At 49.0% G+C, this 17,840-nt stretch overlaps 1 protein-coding gene across 4 annotated transcripts; it reads right to left on the reverse strand.

The window, feature by feature from the left end:
- Window positions 1-304: 304 nt before the first annotated feature.
- On the reverse strand, window positions 305-17,578 carry MRPS18A (mitochondrial ribosomal protein S18A). 4 transcript variants are annotated; one of them, XM_025990983.2, is made up of 6 exons: window positions 17,443-17,578; window positions 9,630-9,661; window positions 7,037-7,144; window positions 3,836-3,959; window positions 3,557-3,626; window positions 305-616 (listed from the first exon to the last, which is right to left on the reverse strand). In XM_025990983.2, exons 1-6 carry the CDS (start codon window positions 17,552-17,554, stop codon window positions 472-474), a joined length of 591 nt encoding a protein of 196 aa, XP_025846768.2. In that variant the 5' UTR covers window positions 17,555-17,578; the 3' UTR covers window positions 305-471. The 4 variants fall into 4 exon arrangements, with proteins under 4 accessions (XP_025846768.2, XP_072588886.1, XP_072588911.1 ...); XM_072732785.1 differs by having other exon boundaries at window positions 305-2,736; XM_072732810.1 differs by having other exon boundaries at window positions 3,738-3,959; window positions 17,443-17,573.
- Window positions 17,579-17,840: the final 262 nt, after the last annotated feature.

Here is a 17,840-nt window from a genome sequence, read left to right on the forward strand (position 1 = left end):
AAGACCCAGCTCTAGAGCAACTGGTGGAGGGCTAGGATGTGCCACTGAGATGGTGGTGGGTGGAAATGGCTGGGGGAGGAGGGAACAGCCAGGAGTCCTTTGAGAAGGGCAGCCCAACTCACCTCCTCACAGCCCCCAAGCTGAAGAGCTTAAGGCTATCAACAACAGGAACCCATTTGGCCCAGAAACTTCTGGTGGCAGTCATATGGCCTATTACAAAAGATTAGTGACTCAATGCTCAAGAACTGGCTAGAAATGGGCTGAAGCCCCCTGTACTTCACAGGCAGTGAACACACACCAGCAGCAGAGTCCATGAGCTTGGTTTATGAAATTCCTTTGCAGACAACTCCTATCCCTCAGCACTGAGCATGGCCCAAGGCAGTCACAAGGCCACTGAGGGTCAGCCCACTGTCTGCTGTGCCTTCCCGAGGAGCTGGGACACCCTGGTGGGATGGGGAGCCCTGCCCCCAGTCAGTGATACAGTATCAGAGGCCTTCTTGAGTAGGAGATGTTGTCTTTCAGGAGGGGCGACCCCACAGCCATGCGTACTTTGTTCCAGCGGTGGCCTTTATTATAGATGGGCTTGACCGAACGGGGAGACCAGCGGGTCAGGTACCTGTGGAGGGAGGGGAGGGAGGTGGCTATGAGGACTGGGGCCCATGCTGGAGCTGGGATGGGGGGGCGGGGGGTTTCCACATCTCCTTGAGCCAAAGCCTTTCAGCAGTTTCCCTCCTTGAGGAGCAGGGGCTTTTCCTGGGAGTAACGGCTGAGTGTGCCGTAAACAGATGGGCCGGGCCCTCATTGCCGCAAGCGTGTGTGGCCAGGGTCAGGCAGCCCAGGGCCACGCGCTCCCTTGATCTTTATGAGTTGTCAATGTTTGTGTGTATACTTGCTGGGGGAGGAGGTGGAGAAAGAGGCTGCCCAGAAAGCAGATTATTCCTCTCTGGCCTCAGTCATGGGGAGAGGAGAGCTGATATAAGGTCTGGAGAGATCCTTCCCTCCTTCCCCACTTGGCTCACTCTGCCAAGGAGCTCCCCGGGGTGGCCCTAACTGGTGCAGGACCCCTGCCCCTCACCCAACCCATAAGGGGAGCCAAGGGTGAGGGCCCGTGGTACAGACCCAGCTTGGGAAGGTTCCTTGTAAGTAGGAGGGGGGTGGGGAAAGATGGCTGCCGCCCACAGTCCTTTGGCCTCCTTTGGGATGGCCGGGGCTCTGACAGTTCCCGGAAAAGTGGCTCATGCCGGCTGGGACTGGGGTTTACTCCGTCCAGAATGAAACTCGGATCCTGTCCAGAGAGGCCCACCCTTCATCCTGAAAGCTCAGCCATGGCAAAGCCAGGCTCCTCCCCTGCCTCTATTCTAGGCTGGGGCTCAACCCAGCTGCCGCTAGAGACCCTCACATGAGAAACTTTTTCACTTAAAAAATTCATCACCTTGGTTGAGAATTTTTAGATAAAACTGAGAAAAACAAAACAAAACAAAAGACTGATTTATACATTTCAACTGAGCTCCCCTCCCCTGGACTTTGGTTCTCTGCTCCTAGCTCCGTGCAAAGGCAACAGCTCTGAGAGGAGGTAAAAAAAGCTGTGGGAAGCACTGGCCCACACATCACATATATTGTCAGGGTCAAGGCCCTCCACAGGGAGGCCTCTGTGCAGTGGGTGGGACCCACGGTGGGCGGTGCTGGGGCAACAGAAGAGTAAAGCTGAAGGAAGGGGAACACCTGCAGTTCCCTGAGTTGACCATCTCCCTGATTTCGGAGGGGGTGGGTGAAGAGATGGAGTGTGGGAGCAGGCTCCCTAAAAGGAATGCTCACTCGGACCAAGGACCTCAGAAGATCCTGAAGCTGACCAGGTTTTCCAGAACTGCTGCCCTCAAGCCATTCCCTCCTGCCCTGGAGAGACCAGAGGGAAGGGAAGCAGGCTTCAGTTAGCCCTAGACCTGATGCTTTGCCACATGGAACAGAGAGCTGGCAGGCAGTGGGGGAGGTGCCTGGGTGACCTCCAGTTAGCTCTCTGGGGAACACACTTCACCTCTAGGAAGAACCAAGGCTCCTTCCTACCTCTCCTGAAGGCTCAGAGAAAGGAGGATGTGTGGCTCCCCAGCAGTGCCTGGACCAGTGCATGGCAGCTCAAGGACCTCTGGATGGAATCATAAAGTCCCTTGTTGCAAGGGAATCAAACTCCTTCATAGCCAGGACTCCCCCTCCCCCCTAGAGTGGCCTTTTGCAACCCAAGAACCCCCACACATCATCAATCCCGTGTCACGTTAAAGGACACCGGATATATGGGAGGGAGCCTGGCCTTGCTTCAAAGGCCCGAGGGCAGGATAGATTGTGTCCTTAGGCCTGCTGCTGTCTCTTTACAAGTCTGACAGGAGGGTGGGCTCAACTTCCAAATGGTCCAGAGCAAAAGCGGGAAAGACAAGAAGAGGTTAATATGCCCTGCTCCCTCGGGGCTGCTGGCAGATGGCCCAGCTAGCAATGTGGGAGGTACAGGTGAAGATGGGCACGAGGCCAGGGTGCTGGCGAGGTGTCAGTGAAGACCCAGCTCTGGCCCTGTACCCCCAGTCCAGCAATCCGGAGCTGGGTTTGCCTGGCCTCCCACCCTCCGAGCCTGCATTTTGTCCGGGACAGGCTTGGAGACTTGCTGTGGATGCGGTGTCCTGCTTTGCTTCAACCATCTCTGGTCCCCTACAGAGAGCAGTTACAGTAGCAGACTGAAGAGGGGAGGGGCTGCTGATGGGGGCAAAGAAGAAGAAAGACGAAAATCAACTTTATAGATCTGGATCTACTCTCAACCAGGGGATTACAGATCTAGGAGGCTGTGAGTGTTGTAATGTAGGAGATGGGGGTGGGAAGGGAGCTCAGGACAGGATGGCTGTTTGAGAGACAGGAATCTGCTCCTACACCAGAGGGGGCCACCCTGCTTCAGCTGAAAGGCAGGCTGATTGATTCCAGCGTCTAGGGGCGGTCCTTTCCTCTACAAAAGCTCAGGACCTCCCAGGCCGTCATGTGCAGCTATGCAGGTTAACTGTGCGACTCTAGGGAGTGCCAGGGAGGCTGAAGCTGTGCAGTGTACGAAGTGCACAGCTATATACGGTGGCCCTACCCCAGAGAGCCCTCCCATTTCTAAGGTCTCGCTTTGCCCTTTAATAACCCCAATGCTGGGATACTGAAAAGTTTGTTAAAGTGCTCTGACATTCCCATAGCAACCCAGTATGATGTCATAAACAGGGGATTAGCACATTCTAATGCCCAAGCAGCAGATCTTCTTACCCTCCTTGCCCCTATGCTAAGTGCCGGGCTGGGAAGGGAAGAGGAGAGATGCTGAGGCCAGCAGGGGAGGCTCACAGAAGCATGCACAGGATCAACTGGAGCAGTGGTGGGGCTAATGGGGCTCGGTGCTCAGGCTGGGAGGGATGGAACACAAAGCCAAGGGAGCACTCTAGCTTTCTTGAGCTGTGGGCTGAGCTCCAGTAAATGGCTTCCCCGGCAGAATATGTGAGAGTGGAGGGGCTGCAGAATGCTCCAGGTGTTGACACCCAGGTTCACTTACCGATTGAGTTGGGGTTTGCTCTTCGGAACAAATCCTTCTGGAAGCTGAGGCCTGTGATTTGGGAAGAGTCCTGAGGGGAGACAAGAGCACATATGGAATGGTCTTGCAGCTCCCCTGCAGCTCCTGGGGTGGGAGGCTGGCACTGGGGGGCGAGTCTAGTGGAGACTCCAGATGTCCGCACCTCTTCCTGGAGCTGGACAGGGGACGGCTGGCAAGGGGTGGCATGGGGGCATCGCACTGATAGCTCTCTGGCCTCTTTGCCCTGAGAGGACCCGCTACCTGCTCGGTGCGCCATCTTCACACACTCCTCAATCTTGCGGTGCTCTTCCTGGCACAGGCCTGTGATCCTTCGAGGCAGCATGCCTCCACGAGGCCGGATGAACTGACGGAGCAGCAGAACATCCTAGTGGAAATGGAAAACTGCAGACAGTCAGCTGGTGGGCATTTGATACAGGGCACCAGGGCCTCGTGGTCTACAGAGGAGGCTATCCTACCCCAGCACCCAAGGGGTAGAGGTCTCCCTCAGAAGCCAACTGGAGACCACACCCTCCACATAGAGCTTTGCACGTTGCTCTACCCTACCTTTACCCTAACAAAACTTAAATCCCAAGTTGGTAAGATTTCCAACCCCAAGGGCTTCCAGCATCTCCAGGAGAATTTGAGAGATCAGAGAACAGAAACTCTTCAAAAAGCATTAATCTTTCGAGCACCAGCAGCATCTTTCGAGGTAATGATTTGTTGTTCTCCTTGGGCGAGGTGAGGGCATGTCATAGATTTCCACACAAGGGGGAAAACCAGTACTGTTTCTACCTCAAAAGCCTACATATGCTATGGGCCAATACACACAGACAAGCCCCTCCACCTTCTGCTGTTCCCCTGCAAACGCCAAGCAGCATTTGAGCTGAGGAGTTGAGGATTGGGGTTGTGAAGTTAAGAGCCACATTTTCTAAGCCCCCTATGACCAGATGTGAATGGATCCTCGGGCTTCCTTTAGACCATCAGACTGCTCTGGACGAGTCAAGGGCACAAGGATAAACAGCCAAAATCAAGATAAGAGACCATTTCCCCTCCAACTTTCCTAGGGTGGCTGAGGGGGGTTAAATAAGCCACTGCTTCCCCCAGGAGATGAGGGCCCCGCCCACCTGACGGCCTGGCATGCCAGTCTTCATGGTTCTATTCCACAAACGGATTTGCTGCGCTGGCAGGCACCTCACTGTATAACTGCAGATCTGTTTTATTTTATTTTATTATTTTTTTTTTTTTTTCACAGATCTGTTTTAATCACTGGACAGCTCCTGAGGGACCCAGGCCCCTAATTCCCACCCCTGTAATCTTTAGAATCTGGTGAAAAGAACTTGGATTGGATTATCCAGGACTAATAAACCGGGCCCACAGCCCCAGCCTCCCACTGTAGGCTGCCAAGCCAGCATACAGCTTTGTGTAGCCCAAGCTAACGGTGTCCTGAGTGGAAAGGAGTAAAAGGAAAACAACTTTAGCCTTTACCTCGGAGGGGATTGGATTTCGTCTGCTGGATAAACAAAGCCAAGTCCATTTCCTGGAAACGGCTGGTAGAAAGAGTGCCCCATGGTGGTTAGGCAGGTGTGGGCTGCACTTCCTCATCTTTAGCTGGGATTCTAAGTACAGCCATGAACCCGCTAACTTCTATGTCACAAGAAACTGAAAACTGCCTGATGGCCTGCAGGCTTCCCATTACTCCAGGCCACTATGAGCAGAAGGGCCCAGAGCAGAGTGAAAGGAGCACCTCCCTCCCTGCCTGTGGCCTGGAGCCAAGGCTCCCAGCCCAGGAGATTAGTTGGGTCATTCTGTTCAGATCCCATGGGCATGTGGCCCCTCCTGCTCTCACCACCTGACCGGGATCTCTGCCCTTAGTCATCCCATTCCACAGAGCGGTACAGGGACAACTTGCAGGTCAAATTGGCCCAAAGCCTGAATCACCTGAAACCTAAAAATAGGGTGCTTAATGTCACCAATAGAACTCTGAAGGACAAGTATGGATTTCTCTAGGGCTGTGTCCTTCCCCCAATCCCTCCCCTATTTCTAGAGAGGATGGAGAGTCAGGAGAGCAGGCTCTGCCTGGGTTTTGTATCCCTGGGGTTTATGTCCTGGCACTAATACTAACTGGTGAGCTGAGGTGAGTTCATCAACTTTTGCATGCCTCCAAGTTCCTCATCTGGAAAACAAGGATGAAAAAGGTACCTACACTTCATAGGGATATGGCGAAAACCAAGTGAATGAAAACCTGTAAATGCTCACAACAGTGCTTGACGCGGAGCCTGTACTCAATGGGGGGTTATCCACTCTTATTCACCATTGTCATCTTTCTGTGGAGAAAACAGATCTAGAGGAGCTGGAGCAAACAGGAGTCTTTGTAGCTCCAATATGGAAGGAGAAAGTAATGTGTCCCCAGATAGACAGCGAGGACTCTTCAAATATACCCTCCTTATTAAAAAAGGAAAGCCAAATCCAGATCTTGATTCCATCCCCTTGGAACAGACCCTATAAGATGGGGTTACAGGGCCCTGGTGGTCTGAACTGCAAGTAACCAGACCATTATCTAAATTAGTGATTCTCAACCCTGGCTATGCTTTAGAATCCCCTGGGGACTTTAAAAACTAATGATGGGGGGATCCCTGGGTGGCGCAGCGGTTTGGCGCCTGTCTTTGGCCCAGGGCGCGATCCTGGAGACCCGGGATCGAATCCCACATCGGGCTCCCGGTGCATGGAGCCTGCTTCTCCCTCTGCCTGTGTCTCTGCCTCTCTCTCTCTCTCTCTCTCTCTGTGACTATCATAAATTAAAAAAAATAAAATAAAATAAAAAATAAAAAAAAAAATAAAAAACTAATGATGGGGTGCCTGAGTGGCTCAGTGGTCAGGTGTCTGCCGTTGGCTCAAGTCGTGATCCTGGGGTCCTGGGATCAAGTCCTGCATCAGGTTCCCTGCAGAGAGCCTGCTTCTCCCTCTACCTATGTTTCTGCTTCTCTCATGAATAAATAAAATCTTTAAAACAAACAAATAAAAAAACTAATGATGGCCTTGCTCCCCCCCCACACCATATGCAGTCAATGTCTGCAGGTGAGGTCCAAGTATTATTATTATTTTTTAAATATATATATATTTTAAATTTATGATAGTCACACAGAGAGAGAGAGGCAGAGACACAGGCAGAGGGAGAAGCAGGCTCCATGCACCGGGAGCCCGACGTGGGATTCGATCCTGGGTCTCCAGGATCGCGTCCTGGGCCCAAGGCAGGCGCCAAACCACTGCGCCACCCAGGGATCTCCTCCAAGTATTATTTTAAAGCTCCTTGGGTAGCCAGAGTTGAGAGTCACCGGACAAAACACTTCTAGCTTTGGTGGGTCCATGAGATGTAGCAGTGGCTGGGGTGTGGGGATGCTGCTTAAGTGTACCAGAGACCACAGCCTCCACGACACGCAGAGCCAATGCCTGTGCACAGCTCACCTCATAGCTATACTTGTGCTTCAGGTTCCATCGGCAGATGGGGCACTGGCCAGATGGGTTAGGGGGATTTGGACTTTCCTTGGGAGTTCCTGTTAAACGGCCTTCGATCTAGGAGGAAGAAAAAGACAGACAGTGAGGGAGAGGGCAGGTGGAGCTTCAAATCTTTGAGCAACCCCCCAAATGGTGAGATGCCAGGGAAAGTTCATTTCTGGGGGCCTTGTGGGAGTAGCTAATAGGTCTCCCCACCTGAACTGTGGCAGTGGTTCTGCAGCCACTGTATACCGGACCTCGCGGTGGCCAGAGACTTGATGTGGTAGCATGCAAGAGCAGGGCAATTAGAGTTCATGTTGGTGGCAAGAAGGGAAGGGTTTGCTGTATTAGCTGACTGCTACCTTCCCTTCCTCAAACAAAACAGCAGAACATTATGCTTCCTGCTCTGGGAAAAAGTAATAAATGCACATGGTAAAAAGTTTCAAACGGTGCAGGGATACACAGTTAAAAGGAAGTCTCCCTCCCACTGCACATATCCTTCACAGAGGAAACTGCCCTTTCCAGCTTCATTTGACAGAGGTTGAGTCTATGCCAAGGGTTTTCAAACAGGCAGGGTTTCGGCCCCCAGGGAACACTGGACAATGCTGGAGACATTTTTGACTGATACAGTGGGGGGATGCGGTGCTCTGGGCATGTAGCAGGGAAGCTCCTAACCATGCTGCAAGGCCCAGGACAGCCCCCACAGCAAAGCCCTAGCCAGCCCCAAATGCCAACAGCGCCAAGGCTGAGAAAGCCGGCTCTATGCTATGCCTTTACAAGCAGGTATTACGTGCACTCCTGCTTCTTTTCTCTCGCTCTTTAAAACACACATGGGAAGATACATTCCCCTGCCCTCCTCCTTGCTTTTATCATTTTGGATGCCACCTTTCAAATCCTGTGGAGGCCACGTGTGCAATGACCTCCACCACTGCTGCTGTATCCTGTGACACAGCCTTGGAATTACGAAGTGCAATAAGCCAAAGATCTGGGAGGCAGCTCTGGTTACAAGAGGGGGAGTTTGGAAAGCCTTGCTGATTGAGGGCATGGATTATGAGAGTAGGGTTGGGACAGGTCTGGGAGGCTTTGGGAAGGGAAGCAATACTGTTTCCTGGGGGAGAAGGTAGCAGAAGGGAAAGGGGGTTGGATGTGAGGCATGGCTGTGCAGGACACTGCTACTTAACTTTCTGCCAAAGCCACCACAGCCATGCCAGATAAGGAGAAGTGCACCAGGGAAAATGTGGAGATACACAGTGGATCTTGGGAGGGGGTTATGGTGGGCCTGGTGGGGAGTGTGGGGGCAGGGCTAACATTTATCGACTCCCCACTCTATGCCAGGCTCTGTGCTGATAATGGTTCACATGTATCAACTCATTTCATTCCCAAGACCTCGTGAAGGAGGCATCATTTTATGGATGAAGAAAGTGAAACCCCAGAAAGTGAGCAATGGCTAGTTAGCCACGGTAGTGCGTCTCCATGGAGGAACGGATGGGTTTCCCTCCTCCAATGGGTCTCAAAGGGCCAAGTTCTCAAAAAAGACCTCAAAGGGTCTCCAAGTTCGTTTTTTTTTTTTTTCCAAGTTCGTTTTGTAAATAGGAAATTGACACCCCACCTAAAAAACACTCCATACTCAAAAGCCAAATATATTTTTCTCCACAAGCATGGAGTTTCTAGGGTGAATGCTTATTTTGGCTTTGAATAAAGGAACCAAAAGAGGTGCCTAAAGGGGATGGGGCCCCTCTAAAACCAACTGTTTTGAGGCTAAACAGTGAAAAGGCTAAGGAGTATTTTGGGGAAGACCCAAAGAGGAACCCTAAGGGCTTGTCCTGGGATAAGATTGCTTTGGGGAGGACCAAGCTTGGCTGGCTGCCAGAAGGATTAAATCTCTGGTTGACATGGAAGTTACAGAGGCTTCTGGGAACTCAGTGGAGTGGCTGAGATTTCTTGGAAGCATGGAAGGCCATGTGAAAACAACATTGTCTTTTAGGGATTATAGGATAATCTAGGCCCCATGACTCCCTGAGGAAGGGAGGGGAGATGAGCCCTGACAAGGGAAAGGGGTGGGGGGAGTAGATGGATGAACAATCATTCTCTCTTTTTAACCAACAGACAAGCCAAGGCGCCAGCTAGTGAGCCCAGAGCCCAGAGAGTATCACCTTTTAATGGCATCACTTAAGCAATAGCTTGGTCATTTTAGGCAGGAAAGAAAGGAGCTGAGATCCAGGCTCTTGGCCATGGGTCAACTTACTTGGGCTCTCTAGTCTCACCACTGCCTTGGTTTCCCTTTTGGAAAACTGATTTATCTCCACCAAAGGACATATCAGTAAAGACCTCTAAGACTTTGTCACACAAAAGGCCACTTTAAACCAAAAATGGATGCCTCAGTCCAGGCACAGTGACTGTTTCTGATTCAACTACATGACAGCACACAGCTTGAAAAACATCGGACTATGGGATTTATGACAGAGGGAGCTGATCCTGACTCCAGGAGACCAGTTTCCGCCCCCCTCCGTCCCGAGCAGCTCCAAGCGTTAGAGAGGTGGTAAGTGGCCAACTCGATACTTACTATAGTCGTCTTCCCTTCTTGGATCTCCACCACTACAGAGATAAAGGGGAAAAATCAGGTCAGCCATTTAATAAGGAACAGAGAGTTTCAAATAACAGCTCAAATTCTACACATGCAGAAAATCGGAGCCTTTGGTCTGCACTCTCCCACGGTCCCCATCTGGAAAAGAAAGCATGAAGGGTTCACCTCCAAGTGCCAAGGCTCTATGCCCTTGAGGCCGGGCAAACCTAGATGCCCAAGTAATACCATCTCTCTGGGATTAAGGATCTCCCTGCTGTTTTTGTCTTTCTAAGCCGAGATTCATCTTGGTTCTAAACCAAGGAAATTGGCAAGACCCTGCCCTACCGTGGCAATAATGACCTTAGAGTTGGGGTGGGTCGGGATGGAAGCATTTGAAAGACCTTCAAAGTACCTATTGCGTGTGTCCTTTCACAACGAGAATCAGACAAACATGGCTTCTGACCCTGAAGAATGTGCAGTCTCAGATACAGGACCAAACTAACACTGTTCCAGTGGGCCCTCTGCAGATAAGCAGCAAGACAAGCTCACTCCTAGAACTTGGCCCGGGAAGCCATGCTAAAGCTCAAGGAGGCAGCTGTTTGAGTTAAATCCTCTGCCCTTCTCTACATGGCTCCTACAGGATTGCACTGTGCTATGTATATGGGCCTGGGTGGTGGCAGAGGTGGGGAGGGGGCTTGCAGATGCTGGCCCGGGATGAGTTTTCAGGAAAGCACTGCCACTGTAAATGGAGGGGGGGGGCTCCCTCAATTCTCCACCTGTTTAAGTCTGAGGCAGTCAGAGGAGAACTTGAGGGCATGACAGGAAGTAACACACATCCGTCAAGCTATACATATTTCCTAGCTTACTTTTTAAATAAAAAAAAAAATATTTTATTTATTTATTCATGATAGACACAGAGAGAGAGGCAGAGGCACAGGCAGAGGGAGAAGCAGGCTCCATGCCAGGAGCCCGATGCGGGACTCGATCTCAGGACTCCAGGATCACGCCCCGGGCCAAAGGCAGGCCTAAACCGCCAAGCCACCCAGGGATCCCCTTTCCTAGCTTACTTAATCAGGATGAAGAATGACAATTTCCATAACATCCAAAGGAAGAACCAAGCCAATGGCACATGTCTGGCAGATAGAGTCAAACAAAGGTCTTGGAGATTCCCCCTTGTTCTCCAGTTTTGTTTTTTGTTTTTTTTTTAAGATTTTATTTATTTATTCATGAGAGACACGCACAAGGAGAGAGAGAGGCGCAGAGACACAGGCAGAGAGAGAGAAGCAGGCTCCATGCAGGGAGCCTGATGTGGGACTCAATCCCGGGTCTCCTGGACCACGCCATGGGCCAAACGTGGTGCTAAACCGCTGAGCCACCAGGGCTGCCCCTCCAGTTTCTTTAGAAAGAAAGAAGCCATGGCCATTAGCATAGGAACTGGCACTTAGTAGATGCTCAATAAACATAGCTAGTATCACCAGAGCAAAATACTTGTCATGGTCCTCTTCGGACTGTTAACAGAAAACTTGGGCCCCATAGCTAGACTGCAAATTGTCTCTCTAAATACTAAAACCGTATGTAAACGGCAGCTGGCTCCCACGATTAGTTTTACTCAGCTTTGGCTGAGGCAAGTCGTGCAGCTCAGGAAGAGCCTAAGGTTCTTGGGGCACCCGGATGACTCTTGGTTTCGGTTCAGGTCACGATCTCTCCCTACATTGGGGCTCCACACTGGGTGGGGAGTCTGCCGAAGATTTTTTCTCTCTCTCTCTACCACCCCTCCCCTCCACGCACTCTCCCTTTCTCTAAAAATAAAAAAATAAATCTTAAAAAAAAAAAGAACTTGAGGTTCTTAATGTTAAGAATCTAGTAAAAGTTATGGACCTTTTCCTGGAAACATGCTCATAAGCACACATACAACCAGACGTGTGTACCTGAATGGTAATGCTAGTTTTCTCTCCATGGTAGTGATATGTGATTTTACTTTGTTCTTTATGCTTGTCTGTATTTTCTCAAGTCCTTAAAAATAAACATGTACTGCTTTTGCAATAAAAAATAAACAGTAGAAAGAGAGAAGGAGAATGTCTAAGAAAAAAGTGAGGCAATTCTAACCCAACTGGAGGCCCTAGGCAGGCAGCATCTGTGATCACTGAGCTCTGTGACCAACACCTAATTGGACACAGACTGCCTGGAATTGTCCCCCATTTGTTTTCTGGGCAAGGCCATTCATAAAGACTCATTACTCCAAAACAACCAACCTGAGAGCCTCTCAGTGTTCCAACTCCAGATACACAAAGGACTACCATGGCCAGAAAGGCCCTGAGGCTTTCTCCAGAACACTGTAGTTACGAATCAATTCAAAGACAAAGTAGTTTTCTCCCTATAAAAGAAAATGCGTCACCTCACACACGGATCTACTTGTTCAGAACAGAGACCAGCCTAAACGGGATGTGGGTTAGACTCAGCCTGGTGCTGAGTCTGGAGGCCAACATAGCTACAGGGGGGACAGTCACTGTCATGTGTCAACCTACAGACACGGGAGAGCAGAAGTAGGGCACAGCCCCAGCTCAGCAGGGCTTCCAGGTACCCCAGAAACTTTGCAAAAAACCAACTTGGGAGAGGGATTGAAGGCAACCAGATCTAAGTAGCAACAGGTGAGTAGAGATTTTTAAGAATCCTGGGAGGAAACAAAAGGAGAGAGACATTGCTGGTACCACTTGAGCCAGCAAGACAACGATGTCCTGAAACACAAAGCAGATAAACATGTGGTTCCCCTCTCCGTGGAGGCACTTGGGTCCTAACCATGAGGTAAACAAAGCTAACAAAACACACATCACTCCAGGCAAAGAACCAAACCCTGAAGTCATCCCATTGGCCCCTGGAAAAGAGATCAAAGCCTGTGGCCAGCTCGGCTGTTCCCTAGCTCCCCACACAGCAACTCTAAGCCAGTAAATCATCATACTATATGCCAGTGGGTAAAACAATAGGCAGATGGTTATCTACTACAGACAATTTGTCAAACCAGAAGGAATGACCTGAGAACTTGTGTAAGATTGAGAGTGATCAGGGTGTTGTCTCAGTGCAGGGGCAGGAGTCCTGGCTGGAGCCTCAAGAAGCCCCCAGAAGATTTTAAGCCTCTGAAAACAGGAGATAGGAATCAAAATAGTATTGCTTTTCAGTGTGCATACAAAAACATGGCAAAACCAAACAAAATCTGAGATCCATTTTTGTCCCTGGCCTCCTCTCCATTCAAGATGGGGATGGCCATGAAAAGCTGGACTAAGAGATTTAGGCATCAACAGACTTGTTTAGAAAAAGATGGAATCAGGAGCACCTGGGTGGCTCAACTGGTTAAGCGTTTGCCTTCAGCTCAGGTTGTGATCCCTGGGTCCTGGGATAGAGCCCTGCATCTGGCTCCCTACTTGGCGGGGAGTCTGCTTCTCCCTTTCCCTCTGCTCTCTCTCTCTCAAATAAATAAAATCTTAAAAAAAAAAAAAAAAAAGAAGAAGAAGAAGAAGAAAAAGATGGAATCACCCTTGTGTTCTGAGATATGGCAATATGAAGTAAACTAAGAAAGACATGAAGCAGTTTTCTAAACTGGAATTAGGGGCTAAATCTTCTAAGAAAGGCACTTCTCATACACATCAAATAATCCATCCTACATAAGACAACACATTTGCTGAGCACCCATGGAGGGTATAGCCTGGCTCCATCTATTGTAGAGAGGTACAACAGAATAGTCTTCCTAGAAGAGAAAAGGGAAAGAAACCAAGTATGGGAGCCTCACTATGAAAAAAGGCCATGCCTCATAAAGAGGTCCTTTGAGTACTTCAATAAATACTTAGGATGGAGTCCAAGATAACTGAATCATAACGGTCTAGAGCAAACAGTGCTGGGGTGAGACTGTAGTGAACGCAGAAAGACCTCGATGGCCACATAAACACAGACACAGTGAACTGCAGCAGAATCAAGACCCAACTGTTTAGTAAAAGAGGAAGGGAGGGCACATGAATGATGTCGAGGATGCTGCCACAGAAAGTACCCGGAGGCTAAGTCCTTCTTGAGCGGGAAACCAAGTCCCAAGCAGAGTAGGACAGAATGGAGTCACTGATAGCTAAAAGGTGGCACAAGTCTGAGGGTAGGGTCAGGGAGCAGAGTGTGTGTTTGGGATGTGTGACTGCGCTTCTGGCCATTGAAGACTTTTCTCAAACTCCTTTTCCACTCCCTTCTGTTTGTTTTTAATTCTATTACTAAAGTTTTCTCATTCTCTAATCACCTCCCCATTCTTTTCCCTTGGGCCTCTGAGGGACTGTCCCTCTGCACTAGGCTTCACTGTCCTTTTTCCACTAGCAGGTAACTCCGGACTATGTCCCCATACGCCTTTAAATCCCCCAAATCATACACTCCTCTCTCAAAGCTTTTAGCTCGCAGGCTGCCCATTCTGCCACATGCATCCTTGTCTGAAATGCTAGGTCCTCCAGGAAGCCCCTGAGCTAACTGAAGAAGATGAAAAAAATTTCCTTCAGCCTTTAATCATTTCAACGCATTCCGCACAAGCTTCTGATAGATAATTACCATTAATTCAGAGAGTCATATGTGTTTATTTTTGTTTTAAATACATTTCCTTCCCAAGAGTAATGAGGCAGGAATGAGCTCTAATACAGTCTTTCCTATAAAAAAAAGCACTAAACGATCATCAAGTTAACTGATGAGAGCTTTCAGGAGGGAGAACCACAGGGCAGCCCTTCCATGGAGTACCATGGCAGTATTAGTGGTGGATAATGAAGAATGCTGGCTCTACTTCCAAGGCCACCACTTACTAGCTAGGTGATCCTGAGCAACTACTGAACTCCTCTGGGCCAGATTTCCTCTTGTGGAAAAATGTCAGTAATACCCACCTTTAAAAATTGTTGAGAAGATTGAATAATACATGTGGAAAACCTAGCACAGTGTTTGCACCAGGCATAGAGTAAACCACCATTTTTGTCTCTTCCTTCATTTTTGTTCCTTCCACTATTGTTCTTGCCTTTGTCCTTCTTATAAAACTTTAGACCAGGCTTTCTCAAGAGCAGCACAACTGACATTTCAGGGCAGGTGGTCCTTTTGGGGGCTGGGAGGTGGTATCCTATGCACTGTTAAGTTGTTTAGCAGCATCCCTGGCCTCTACCCACCAGATGCCAGGGGTACCGGTTGTGACAATCAAAAATGCTTCCAGACACTGCCAATGTTCCTAGGGGACAAAACTGCCCTCAACGGAGAACCTGAGAGTCTCCACAGGTAAGAGCATGGAATGCTGGTGCTAATAAACTATGACTAAGTTTTTTTTTTTTTTAAACACTATTTATTTATTAATGAGAAACACACAAAGAGAGAGGCAGAGACACAGGCAGAGGGAGAAGCAGGCTCCATCAGGGAGCCTGACATGGGACTCGATCCCAGTCTCCAGGATCACACCCTGGGCTGAAGGCAGCGCTAATTATCAGCCACCCCAGCTGCCCCAACTCTGACTAAAATTAAGTAGTACTATTTTATATTCCAAAAGGTTGGATGGTTGAATATTTTCAGCAAAAACACCCAGCTTCCTGTCCACAGCTTTAAACTATGTGTGTATGGTATTATTTAATGTGTCAAATACACTAAATGGGACCACTCAAAATGAACCATACATGGAATATTTTATACCTGACACATAACAGGTAGTATATCAAGACAAAGTTTTTTTCACTTAAAGGCTTTGAAGACAGGTGTTTCTCAAGCAGAATAAAGAATACAATAGTGGCTTCATGTAAGATCACATCGATTCAATTATTTAGCTTTTAAGTAACAGAAGAGTTACAAACCCAGGTATATATGGAAAGAAGTTCAAAGACCCATCTGATTATACAGTCCATCATTTCACAAAACCCTTCAACTGAAAAAATTCGAATCTCAAAAACCCTTTTGTAAACAAACAAAAAACTATTCCTGTTGCCCATCCACTGGTAACATAGCAAAGAACTGTTTTTCAACTCTGAATTTCACAATGGATATGTAAATTACAGTTATTAGAGCTTGATACTTAGTAGAAACCCTCAAAAATGTTATGGGTATATGCCTATTTGCAGCATGGGTATAGATGAAACATTTTACCATGTCCTTTCTGCCACCAGCAGATCCAGGCATGATCTCTGGGAGCCTTCCTCATTAATGGATTAGTTTATCTAATATTATTAGATATTATCTAATATTTCTATATCTAATATCTATATTTATCTAATATCTAATATCTAATATTATCTACTATTAACCAGGCAGGGGATCCCTGGATGGCTCAGCGGTTTGGTGCCTGCCTATGGCACAGGGCGTGGTCCTGGAGACGGGGGATCAAGTCCCGCATCGGGCTCCCTGCATGGAGCCTGCTTCTCCCTCTGCCTGTGTCTCTGCCCCTCTCTCTCTGTCTTCCATGAATAAATAAAAACAAAAAACAAAAACAAAAAAAAAACAGGCAGTATCTGGATTTTATTGTTCTTTTTAGGATATGTTCCATCTTCCTTTCATAGCTAAGTTCTAACATACCTATTTCCCTTTCTTCATGAAAGATCTCTTTGGTTTTCCCAAATTAGGACCCTGCCCTCACTTCCCCCTGAAGCTGCAAGATGGAGGCTGAGCCCAGCTGGCTGGGGCCTGGTCTTCCAGGAGCCCTGTGGAGACTGCTGTTTGAAAGCTAAAACAGCTCTCTTTCTGAGACAAATCCAACAGACTTCTCATTAGGTTCTTCTTCTTAGACTTTTCTGCTCCCTCTGACAACAATGATCACTTTTTTCCTCTCCTCTCTTGATACCACTCAGCTTTAAAGGTTACTCTGGCCAATACCTTGCCAGAATCTTAAAAACGAACACACACTTCTTTTGCACATCACTCATTCTTTCTGGCTTCCAGCAGTGCACAAAGGAAGGCTATATCCTGATAGGCTTTTTCACTCTTTGCCCGATTCTATCCTTTTATAAGCCTGTTCAAGATACATTCCCCTCGTTATTAACTTCCAATTGGGTTTGTTTCTGGTAAGCAAATCTCCCTATTTAATCATGTAAATACTTAACCTGCACTTATTGGAGTGTATACATACCATCTCATTAGGACCTAACTTCTTAGAAAAGGGGCTGTATTTTTCCCTTTTTCCAGAATCCCTTGACAGTTTGAAGTACAGTACTTGGTCTGGAGTAAGCTTCCCAGTTCAAGGCTAGAATCAGGCCGCCTTTCCAGGCTTATGATTAATGGAAAGGAGAACCACCATCCAGCATCCGTCTGTTTCAGTCGTTCGATGTCTTCTCCACATTAGCTTCCACCTCTCTGGGAGACTGGCTGCCCGGGCAGAAAAGAGCCGCCATCAGGGCACAGCATTTTCAGATGAAAAACTGGAAAGGGAGACTCTGGGGAGGACAGCCAAATGTCCTTCCTTTATGGCCCAGGGATTTTTTTTTTTTTCCCCTAACGAAGGATGCGGCAGCTAGGAGAATACGGAAAGCAAAACTAACACGCAGACCTCTACCAAAGACTTTTCCGAATCCTGGGACACGTTTCGTCCCGCCCCTGTTAACTAAGGAGGACTTTCTTTCCGTCCTTCCCCGCCCCCACCAGTGAGAACATCACGAGGGGTGCAAAGTCAGGATAATAGCCTCAGGGTCTGGAAAGTGCTTTCGAGCACCCGCAGAGCGCCAGCATCTCTCGCGTTTCAGAACCGCGCGAAGGAAAGGGAGGGAGGAGCGCACAGGGGTTGGAAAAAGCAACTCCACGGCTTTCTTTTCTCAACCCTGGGAGGTGGTCGGGACCTAGGACTCACCTTCTCTGAACCCCCGAGCTGGAGGGCGAGCCCAACTGGGCGCCCTCGGGCCAGCCAGGAGCCGCCGGAACAGCCGCCCGCAGGTGCCCACCAGCACATTGAGGGCCGCCATCTTGAAAACCAACGGTGACCTCTTGTGCACTTCCGCTTCCGGAACGGCGCGCGCAGCCGCAGTGGTGAGCAGGAAGTGTGCGACCGTGGGCTTCGTGGTGGACGCCTCTTGTGCTTCCCTTTCCCTAGGCTTTCAGGCTAAGCTTAGAGGTTTTGGTGTCAAGCGCGTGCTTGGTTCCGAGGATCTAGGGCAGGTGTTCTAGCTCCCGTCTGCCGGTCCTTGAAGTGTCAGGTCGCTTTCGTTCCCACACAGGCTTCCTTTGTAAAATCACTTACACTACTCCTGT

This window comes from Vulpes vulpes, chromosome 1, assembly GCF_048418805.1.
Source record: "Vulpes vulpes isolate BD-2025 chromosome 1, VulVul3, whole genome shotgun sequence".
Lineage (NCBI taxonomy): Eukaryota > Metazoa > Chordata > Mammalia > Carnivora > Canidae > Vulpes > Vulpes vulpes.

Bases quoted from the DNA above. Each gene is read 5' to 3' on its own strand.
- MRPS18A (XM_072732785.1), bottom strand. From the start codon at position 17,554: ATGGCGGCCCTCAATGTGCTGGTGGGCACCTGCGGGCGGCTGTTCCGG. The intron at 3,627-3,835 runs GTAGCGGGTCCT...GTCTCCCCTCAG, and splicing joins GAAGATGGCGCACCGAGCAG to GACTCTTCCCAAATCACAGG. The intron at 2,737-3,556 runs GTAAGTGAACCT...TGCCCCCATCAG, and splicing joins AGCAAACCCCAACTCAATCG to CAGCCCCTCCCCTCTTCAGT.